The sequence below is a fragment of the Pseudorasbora parva genome, chromosome 6 (genome assembly GCF_024679245.1).
Source record: "Pseudorasbora parva isolate DD20220531a chromosome 6, ASM2467924v1, whole genome shotgun sequence".
NCBI classification, from domain to species: Eukaryota; Metazoa; Chordata; class Actinopteri; order Cypriniformes; family Gobionidae; genus Pseudorasbora; species Pseudorasbora parva.
The window spans coordinates 26,007,664-26,018,735 of NC_090177.1; the positions used below are offsets into that span (position 1 = coordinate 26,007,664).

Sequence of the window (11,072 nt, forward strand, 5' to 3'; positions counted from 1 at the left end):
AAATGCATAAATCTCTCGTCTCAGGGGGATATAAGAGGGGGGAGCACGTTCTATGAATATACTCCAGGGTTTCTACTGATACAAAGCCATATGCTAATCGCTGAAGTAACCCTTTAAGGCCCCGATATGCTTATGGCATATTTTCGTTTAGGGGTAAAAAAAAGTTTGAAATGCAGTTAAAGTGTTAGTTCACCCAAAAATGAAAATTCTGTCATTAATTACTTACCCTAATGTCATTCGACACTAGTAAGACCTCCATTCATCTTTGAAACACAAATGAAGATATTTTTGTTGAAAACTGACGGCTCAGACAGGCCTTCATTGAAACCAATGTCACTTCCTCTCTCAAGGCCCATAAAAGAGAGGCTAGTCCGGCTGGCCACCTAGTATATAACTGGCACAGACCAATGGTAGTTTGAAGGTGTTTACCAGACAGAACAAACTTTTCTGGAAAGTTTACTTTGGTAAATGCTTTCAAAGTATGTGGCCTGATTTTGTTTTAAACAACATCACACAAGTATCGCTGGGCCTTTAGAGGAATAGCTCGTTCAAAAATAACAATTGTGTCATCATTTCCTTACCTTCGTGTCTATGTGTGGGTGTCACACAAAAAAATCTTCATTTTTAAAGAGTAGTTAGCAGTTCTTGCCAAGATTTTTCTAGTGTTTCTTACTTTTAAGTAACGCCAACTTCTTTTTCCAGTGAACCCATCACAGAGGAGGGCGAGGGAGAAGTTGAACATCTTCCCAGTGAAGATGGTAAGAAAATACAAAATAAATCATGACAATGTATTTTTAAACCATTGAAGTTTTAAGCAATTGCCTATCTAATGTGTCCATGTGTGTTCTATGTTGGGTTTTTGTGTGCTGTTGTGCATTGTGTACATTCCATGTTGGATTTTGGCATATGTGGCATTTTTGTTGCCATGCTTTGTGTTGTGTGTATGCATTGTATGAGCAGAGAGCGAGGCTGTGGCCATGTTTGATTATGTTGCACGCTCTGCAGCCGAGCTGTCATTCAAGCAGGGCGACCACCTCCTACTACACAGCAAGGTCTCTCCTGATTGGTGGAGAGGGGAACTAGGAGGAGTGAGAGGCCTGATCCCCCATAAGTACATCAGTATGGTAGAGGGGTGAGACCATATTCACCATAAACTACATGAGGTTTACTTTCAAACACTGCATTGATATTGCTATTACAGTAGCTCCGTTTTAAAAACCTAATCTGAGTGACTTGAGTTACACAAACAGCAACCTGACTCAGTAAGGGATTGATTTATAACATAATGTTTTATAGACCGCAACTATGCCCCACACTAGTGTCTCTTATCTTGACTCTTGACTTTTAATAAAGTTTACATCTTGCTAAGCTGAGTCCACAGCTTCCCTTATACACTACCATTCAAACTTTGGGGGCAAGTAATTTAAGCTTTTAGAAAATAACTTCTTTTTAAACATGGATTAATTTAAATTGATCAAAAGTGACAGTAAAAACATTTATAATTTTTCTGTTTCAAATAAATGCTGTTATTTTGAACTTACTAGTTATAATCCTTAAAAAATGTATCACGGTTTTCACAAAAATATAAAGCAACACAACTGTTTTCAATATTTATGATAATAAGAAATGTTTCTTAAGCAGTAAATCAGTATATTAGAATGATTTCTGGATGATCATGTGACACTGAATACTGGAGTAATGATGATGGAAATTCAGCTTTGCCATCACAGGAATAAATTGCATTTTAAAATATATTACATTAAAGCAGGTATTTATTGTAATATTTAAATGGCAAATGTGGTATTTGTGATCATTAAACACTTATCAGCTCCAAAATGTTGATTGGTAGTTTAAACATAAAGACACATAGCACACACAGACATTGGGTAAAATATTACACTGAACAATTTTTGTCAATTATTTCCAGTGTTGAAACAGAGACAATTAATATAATTTCCTAACCAAAATGACTGATTCAAAGCATAGGAAATCTGTTGGTAATGTCACTGATAGACTTTAGTCAGATTAGATGTCATATTTCATTTAGTCACAAACAAAAACAAGACAGAAGTTCAGTCCATTCAATGTCATACTGAAAATAAGGCCCAAAGTTGATCAACTTTCAGGTACATGGACATAATAGGCCTCATTCATAAAATGCAAAAAGAACAAACTTTTACATCCATCTTGCATAAATTGTTGCATTCAGTTCACTGTAACCATTGTAAGAATGGATTTATGAATAATTTACTCATTTGTTCTGCTTGTATTATTTTATGAATGAGACACTTTAAATCCATCCCTCACAGCCTTGTTTTTATTTGCATTAAGTAATATATGGTGTCTAAACTGATTCAAGTCTATGGAAATCATTGCAGAGACTTAAAGTAATAGTTCACCCAAAAATGAAAATGTGATGTTTATCTGCTTACCCTGGCCTAGGGTAACCAAGATGTAGGTGTGTTTGTTTCTTCAGTAGATTTTTAACTCCTGTTTTGAAGAAACAAACACACCTACATCTTGGATGCCCCGGGGGTAAGCAGATAAACATCACATTTTCATTTTGGGGTGAACTATCCCTTTAAAGTAAACAGATAATAAACAAACATATTGCTTTTGTTCTTAAGCGATATCTTGGCCATAACCTTACCATTAGCTTTGGTAACCTCTTCTTGTTGACTTCTCATCCTCAGGGCGGAGCGTAAGGAACGAGGGAAGAAGGAGGACAGCAGAGGAGGAAGCACAGGAAACCTAGCAGAAGAACAGCAGCAGTCTGAACAGAGCACCCGGTACATTCTCTCAGACCACTGGTTTTAATGCGCCATGGATGCTCTACACAGGCCCACTGAGATCTTATCTGTACTGTGTTTGCTGTCATTCCCCAGGATGAGAGTGAACAGTGACAGCGCTTCTTTGCCCTGCCGGCAGAGGACCGGCAGCGGAGGCAGCAGTGGGAATGTGAGCCCCATACGGAAGCTCACCCTACAGGTGCCCGAGGGACGACTCATCCTTCCTCCTCAGTCAACTGCAGTTGGACGGCAATTCTCAGGGTAGGAGAACAGAAGGTGTTGTTTTGATGGTACCAGCTGCTGAAAGTCACATGTGTTAGACGTGATCTGAGTATATGACCACCATTAAACCCCAATGAGCTTATAGAATTAATAAAGAATTATTTCAGAGACAACAATTATGTTTAGAACTTTGGGGTCAGTAGGATTTAAAAAAAAGAAATGAATACTTTTATTCAGCAAGGATGCATTGAATTAGTCAAAAGTGACAGTTAAACCATTTATAATGTTACAAAAAGATGTCTATTTCAAACAAATGCTGTTCTTTTGAACCTTCCAAGATAAAAGAATCCAGAGAAAATGTATCACGATTCCACAAAAATAAAAAAACTGCTCGAATAATAAGAAATGTTTCTTGAGCATCAAATCAGCATTTTAGAATGATTTTTGAAGGATCATGCATCACTGAAGACTCGAGTAATGATGCTGGAAATTCAACTTTGCCATCTCGTGGATATATTATAAAATATTGAAATAGAAAACACTTACTTTAAATGGTAAAAATATTCCACAATATTACAGTTTTCCTGTACTTTTTAATCAAATAATTGTAGCCTTCAGAGACCGATCCCAAAATGTTAAACTGTAGTGTATGTTACAAATAACTGAATATTTGTATTCATTAATAACCTTCATTCTCAATCCCTTCTCTTCAGTCATCAAGAGCGGAGACACACTTTGGACAGTCTGAGGCCAGTAGGAGGAGCGACAGACAGACAGACAGTACATATCGACAAGGTCGGATTCTCATACTGACATTTCATGTAAATTTCTATAATGAAAATTAATGTTTGTAGTTATGATGAGATAAAATATTTGGAAATACTTTACTCAAAGTCTTGGTCTATAATGCATTATAAAGGAATTCTTAATGTATGGTATAATGCATTATATATTTTTATAAGTAATTATAACCAAAGTTAAAATGCATTATAATAGATTCCATGTTACTTGTGAAATTGGTTGTTTGTTATGTTTTAATGCATTACACTTTATAAAAGTGAGTTATAATGTATTATAACTGTGGTCACAATTATTAAGGAGACCAAACAATGAATAAGGTGCATTACAAGGCATAATTAATGCATCAAAAATACTTTTATAATGCATTATACATAAAGGCCTTAAGGAAAGTGTTACCGAGTATTTTATCAGGTAGAAATTGCCTCTGTCATTAATAATAATAATAATAATAATAATAATAATAATAATAGATTTAATTTATAATTCACTTTTCATTCCGAAGAATCTCAAAGTGCAACAATGGAAAAAGGGAAAAATAACAAAAATGAATAAAAAGTAAAAATAAAGAATATTACAATCAATCAACACATAAAAGCCTTACTGAACAGAAAAGTCTTCAGTTCAGCTTTAAACTGGTCCAGGCTCTGTGCAGCTCTCAGCTCATTGGGAAGGTGGTTCCAAAGCAGCGGTGCAGCCGAGCAGAAAGCTCGATCTCCCATGGTACGAAGCCTGGTGGGGACTTGAAGAAGCCGGTGGCCGGAAGATCTGAGGGTGCAGGTGGAGGATTTCAGAGTGATGAGTTCCTGTAGATATGGTGGTGCATTTATGTGAGAAAAGGAGGATTTTGTAGTCGATTCAGGATGAAACAGGGAGTGCAGTGAGTGTAGGATGGGAATTATGTGATCATATTTACGGACTCTCATAAGGACTCTGGCAGCGCTGTTCTGGATGTATTGAAGCATCTGGATATTTCTGCCAGAAATCATGGACGAGTTTCTCTGCATCTGGAAAGGTTAAAAGGGGACGGAGTTTGGAGATGTTTCGAAGGTGGTGGAAGGAAGTTTTACAAATGTGCTTAATGTGGTCATTGAAGGTCAGCTGTGGGTCAAACCGAACCCCTAGGTTTGTGACTGAGGAGGAGAAAATGATGACCTGGCAGTCAAAGATGAGCTGGGATAAGGGAGATGAGTGGATCTGATGAGGGGTGCCAACCAGTAGTGCCTCAGTTTTACTGGAGTTCAGCTGGAGGAAGTTAGTTCACATCCATGCCTTAATCTCCTCAAGACATGTGGTGAGTCGTGACAGAGCTGTGGAGGGGCTCGGGGCAGTTTTGATATAAAGTTGCGTGTCATCAGCATAACAATGAAAAGATAGTCCATGTCTGCTGATGGGAAGGACCGAGGGGAAGCATGTAGAGGATGAATAAGGTTGGACCGAGAACCGATGAACTGCGGAACACCCCATGAAACAGGGTGCATCCATCCTGGAATCACATTCTCCCAAAATAACACGCTCAGTCCTGTCAGAAAGGCAGGACTGAAACCACCGCAGTGCTGCTCCAGATAGTCCAACTGTATTGTGGAGGCGATCCAGGAAGATGGCACGAGGAGAATGAGCAGTGATCCTGATTCAGCTGTCATTAGACGGTCATTGGTCACCCTAAGCAGAGCTGTTTCGGTGCTTTGGGCCGAGTGAAAGCCTGATTAAAATATCTCAAATAAGTTGTTATTTTTTAGATGGTTGTGGAGCGCCGGCTAGAGGTACCAGAAATATCTTGCCTTTGTATATTACTTGGGCAGTGGGGGCCTCAAATGTCAATACAATGTAAAGTATTTGCTCTGGTTCTTGTTTTAAATGATTTTGTCCGGCTCTTGTTGTCATCTGTAGACGTTGTACAAAAATAATGTGGCAGTTGGTCTGTGTTGTATTTGTCCCACCTCTCCTCCACTGTGATTGGACAGCTTTGGATTGGACGGATTGGACCCAAAGTTGAACAGTTTCAATTCTATGCGGCCAGTAAAGAACGCCCAACGCTCAGAGTGAAATAGCCCCTCAGCACCTCATCGCGCTGCTGCCATTTTAAAAACACGCCGCTCATGTTCGTCCATTGAAACCAATTGGAAAAATAAGTTTCGCCTCAGGGAAAAAAACGCTTTGGTGGACAGACAGCCTTAAAATAAAAAAGTCTGAGAACCACTGATTTAAATCTATGAACATGTAAACCCAGCTGAAAATCCTATTGTTTAAATGAACTGTTTTCTCTTTCTCACAGGAGGTCAGTCGCCAGATGAACTCAGTGTTTAAGGAGCTGTTGTCTCGCCAACCTCCTCTGGAAGTCTCGGGTTCGAGCGCCCCTCCCTCCTCTCCCCCTGCATCCGTCGCTTCGGTTCCCTCCGCTGCTGCTCGACCTCCGGTGAAGAAGGGAGGCTTCGGCCTGCGCAGCAGAGGTCTCTTCAAACCCCAAGACCAACAGGACTGAGGGAGAACAAGGGATGATATATGAGTAAATCTGAGTATGAGCTATGTTGGGGGAACAGCAAACTCATCACAGATATGAATATATTTTTCCAGACATACAATATATGGTACTCTTTACGCCTTATTAACTAAACTGTATTCAAAACTATTTCCGTTGACCGTAACTGATTATGGTTTTGTTTCGTGTGAGACCCAGTCATTGATCCTATTATTGGTTGTATTTGTGTTTTACTAGCTTTGACAACAGTGAATCTGGTCCTCGGTCAAGAATTTCCGACTTCCCGTCTAATAATTCATCGCAGTGATGTCCAATGTGTCTGATGTTTTTGACTGTAGTGTAGGCTGTGTTCTTTTGGAGAAACATAACTATCTGCTGATGATTTATTCATGGAGTACTACCATGAAATTCCTCAAAGCACATAGATCCTGATGGGCAAGTGAACTGTGGGAATGACGTCCATGACAGACAGAGTCCACGCTGTTATTTTAGATATAGACGTGTAACCCTGAATGTAGAAAGAGATTTATGAAGGCCAACCTTACACAACGAACCAAGAGTTCTACTTCATTACTGGAGTTGTTCTTACTCAGTTGCTTTTTGCTATTATGCACAGCTCTAGTAGTTCAAGGCACAACATGCTCCAGTATTTCATTTAAGTTTTTTGTTGTTGTTGTATTATTATTATTTTGTTAAATTGCATTACTATTCTTACAATTATTTGCTTTACAATGGATTATTCTTTAAAAAGCATTCTGTCGTAAAGGAACCAGCACATATGCATGCAATGTGCTGGGAAGGTCTCGCGTGGGAACAGGTGGGACGGCCAAAATAAGCACAGCTCTGTAGCCTTTTTTGATCCCACTGGCTCCATATGAAAACTGGAAAGACAACTGTGAAGATAAGTGCCACCAAACACTCAGAGCAGCTCAGGAACTGGAAATGTCCAACGGAAAAGTGATTGGAGAAAAGATTAAACTGTGAAAAGGCACATGTAGGCACAGGAAGTACAGTGGTACTCACTTCCTTTTCGCTGCACATTAACGCCTCTGGTTACTGGTCTCCCTTGACTTCCACCATCACCCATGCATTCCCCTTAGCAGTGTGTGTCTCTGGTAGATGATGTCATCATTGATATGTGGATTACAATATTATCAAAATAAATTATAGATTCTAAAATGCTGTCGGCTTGCTAAATATTTCATGCATAATAATGACTCTTAAAATGTTATAATATTATCTAAGTACTATTATAGCATTTAATTAATGTATTAAATTAGATTTTTTTATATTTTCAATTTTAGTTTAAGTCGTATGTTTTTTGCTTTTTGTCTTTCTTTTTTTAACTTCTTTTAATTCATATTAACACATTTTACAACTTTAACTTTTTATTCTATTTTTTTAATATTATTTTTTCATCTAACACTTATTGTATTTTAGCTTTATTTAATTGTCACTTACCTGTCCAAATATTTTTAGGGCCACTGTATGTTTCCTAACAAATAAAACTCTTTATTTTAAGGTGTCATTGTTACTGTGTAATTATATATTTCAGTACTGAGTTTATTAGGGTTTGGTTGAGGGTTAGTTGCATGTATTACTATGGTAATAAATGTAACGTGTAACAAGGACACTGTAAAATAAAGTGCTACAAAAATAATTATTTATCTAGACCTAAAATTAGATTTCTATGAGAGGAAACTGGCTGTGTGCGAAGGGTTAGCCTGTCTGGTAACCTGACTAGTGGTGCCCTCTCCATTCCTCTCCCCAAAATAACTCTACGCTTTCAGCCTACTAGTGCTTCACTGGTGCACATTTCCACAAACTAGACTATGGCAAAGAACCCAAGGCAGAGAGAGTGAGGTCACACTGCCATACTGTAAGACGTGCCATGCCTTCTGGTGCCCAATGACAATGATATCGGCCATATATTCATAGATTTGGATGACAAGACAGTTTATGGAGATTGGCAGTATCTGTCAAACTGATCAAAATATTCATAAACTACTGCTGAAGTTACTTTGTGGACCTACACGGGATTTTTTTGGGACCAGGACTGAATATTGAATAGGGTAAGTGATAAATATTAAAAATTGCTAAAAATATATTTCCCGTTACATTCATGAGAATTCCATAACTGAATAATCAAACTTATCACAGTTAAGTTACACTGTAAAAATAAATAAAAAATAAATCAGTCCCCTATTGAAATTCTAATTCATTTTTTTGAAATGTTTGATTTTGACATATAGCTACACACCCATATGCCATACAGTACTGATGGGTTCATGAAATTAATCACTTCTCAGTCAGACAAGCATGTAGCCTACACTAGTATGACGTTTAAATATAGTAAGCGTTGTTGTGAGGGTGTCTTGTCTCGCTTGGGTTTGTCACATAGCGTTGCCTGCTGTAGCCTAGTGGTTCCCAAACTGGGGGGCGGTACCCATAGGGGGCCTCGGCACACTTCCAAGATGGCTCAAAATTATTTAAAATAAATTAAGATGTAAGGTGAAAAAATATCTTATCCCTTTCTTTAACAATGCAATTTTTGTTATTAAAGAATTCACGCCATCGTAAGTTCCGTGATTGCATACGTAAAAAATCCTTGATGTCCTCGGTGAGTTCGATTTTTGCAACTTTCTGAGAGCTCGTACTACCGCTACAGATCCTTTTAGGCTGATATGTTGCCATAGGAATGTCACGTGTCTTCAAATTACGGTAATTACCACATGACAATCTGGATTTACCCATGGATTTACCTTACTCTGCCTTCACGTGCTATCGGAAATTTCCTACTTCCCACTTCTGAAGTCGTGATAACGATCTCATCGCATTCAAGTTTTTCCTTGAGAAGGCGATGTCCCATTTTTAACTAGGAAACTTTTTTGTAATAATTATTAATAATTCCTATAGTACGTGAAGGCAGCATTAGGCTACATTATGAGGGACTTTTAAAAGTGTGATTTTTACAAATGTATAGCCTACAAACAAATGTGACATAATAATATACAGGTCAAGCTCTAGCCTATCATTTTATTGGGTAGAAATGACTATTTGTGAAAAATCATGGGGGAAAAAACCCTAGCTGTAACTAATTACAAACTAGAAGTAAATGATAATAATAATAATAATAATAATAGGCTAATAATAATAATAATAATAACTAATCAATTATTCATAGGCTAATCAAAAGGTGCAGTGATTATAAAATGTATTTTATTTTAATTATTTAGCCTATTTAAAAAAATATTATTTGAATATTAGTCTACAGCAGATTTCTTGGTGGGCCTTCAAATATTGCTTTTGACAATGGGGTGCATGCAGGCAAACACTTTAAGAACCGGAGGGGGGTGGGTGGGGTTGGGGGGTATAGGTGAGTCTCTGTACTGTGCTGTTTGGTTCTGCACTGATTTAAGGATGCCCATGATAAATTGCACAAAAACACAAAGTGATCTGCTTTGCAGTCAATGTTGCGAGACGAGTATTTGGTGGAGTGTAATATTGACGACGATGACGAAGATGAAGAAGAAGATGATTATGATGATGATGACTATGATGTGAAGAAGATCCACCCGTCTCCACCTCCACCACCACAGTTCTCCTCCACCCCTTCCCTCGCTCAGGTTGAGACAAGGGATCCCTATGGTGTCAACAAACACCTGAAGGTGAACATTCAGGATGTGTTACATGAAAAAGGCATAACCAGGAACAAAATTCACCTAACTTTCTGTTCATTGTGACACCAGGTGGAGTTTAGCGATGTTTTGGCAGAGCCCGCATCCACACACAGCTACGACCGCGTGTGGGTGTACAGCGGGATCGCCTTCGAGTCCACGCGGCTGTGGGGTTACCGCTGCCTGACAGCAGTGTGTGCGGTTCCCCTCTCTTGCCTCTGTGGCTGTCTCTTTGCTCTACTGGCCTGTATGCACATCTGGTAGGCTCATTTTGTGAATTATTTATGAAAGCTGTTCCATTAAGTAAAGTTTTTAATCAAAAATGCTGTTACTGCTTCTATCCTTCTTCTTGTCATAGGTGCGTGATGCCCTGTATTCAGGTGTGTCATACCTGCCTGCCCTGTGTGAGGTCACTGTGGATGAGTGTGGTTAATATCTTCATCGCTCCATTCTGCACATCTGTGGCTCGCTGTTGCAGTGGCATTTATGTGATGTTCTCCAAAGAGTGATGAAACAATTAAGGAGGAATTTGAGGAAGCTTGTTAAACTGCTTTCCTCTTTATTAAAACATCAAAACATGAATCCCTGAATGGATTTTTTATGCTTTGTTTCTTTCTAAGCATAATACCAAAAAGAGCCCATACACAAAATAGTAGTAGCCTCCTTTTTCATATAATCTGTTTATATTTGTTCTGTTTGATACAATGATCAATTGTCATGTCATTATATATGAAGCCAGATGTCTGTTTTGATGGTTATCATGTCATACATGTATTTGAATAAATAAATAAAAAACGTACATTTGTACATTCAAGTTCTCTTATTTATCAAGTTTTGACTACAACATTTTATATGCAATATGTAAGCTGATCCTTGGGAACAGACCTCTCATAATTGTGCATCCTCTCAATCATGACAATCCTTCCAGTCACTCCGGATAACAAGCACTAAAAACCATTAAATATTTTTTTCTTTCTTTTACTTTTATTTGTGAGGTCAAACTAAAAACGTTTGCATTATGGTATTCATAAAGAACAATGAACAACTGCAACAGTCTGACAAGAGTAGGCTAATAAATACAATAATAACCAACAACTTTTTACATCT

General features: G+C 38.1%; 2 protein-coding genes across 4 annotated transcripts in view; both read left to right on the top strand.

The window, feature by feature from the left end:
- The window catches only part of arhgap4b (Rho GTPase activating protein 4b), a 37,034-nt gene extending 29,564 nt beyond the window's left edge, over positions 1 to 7,470 (top strand). For 2 of the 3 annotated variants that reach the window (XM_067446473.1, XM_067446476.1), the window contains exons 19-24: positions 703 to 758; positions 961 to 1,132; positions 2,694 to 2,789; positions 2,886 to 3,050; positions 3,725 to 3,806; positions 6,085 to 7,470. In XM_067446473.1, coding sequence (XP_067302574.1) covers positions 703 to 758; positions 961 to 1,132; positions 2,694 to 2,789; positions 2,886 to 3,050; positions 3,725 to 3,806; positions 6,085 to 6,291 — 778 coding nt within the window. In that variant the 3' untranslated portion in view covers positions 6,292 to 7,470. The remainder of the gene's footprint in view (positions 1 to 702; positions 759 to 960; positions 1,133 to 2,693; positions 2,790 to 2,885; positions 3,051 to 3,724; positions 3,807 to 6,084) is intronic. The other variant, XM_067446474.1, reaches the window with a different exon arrangement.
- Positions 7,471 to 7,588: 118 nt separating this feature from the next.
- On the top strand, positions 7,589 to 10,758 carry cav4b (caveolin 4b). The gene is made up of 4 exons (XM_067446477.1): positions 7,589 to 8,360; positions 9,756 to 9,956; positions 10,038 to 10,225; positions 10,324 to 10,758. Exons 2-4 carry the CDS (start codon positions 9,759 to 9,761, stop codon positions 10,472 to 10,474), a joined length of 537 nt encoding a protein of 178 aa, XP_067302578.1. The 5' UTR covers positions 7,589 to 8,360; positions 9,756 to 9,758; the 3' UTR covers positions 10,475 to 10,758.
- Positions 10,759 to 11,072: the final 314 nt, after the last annotated feature.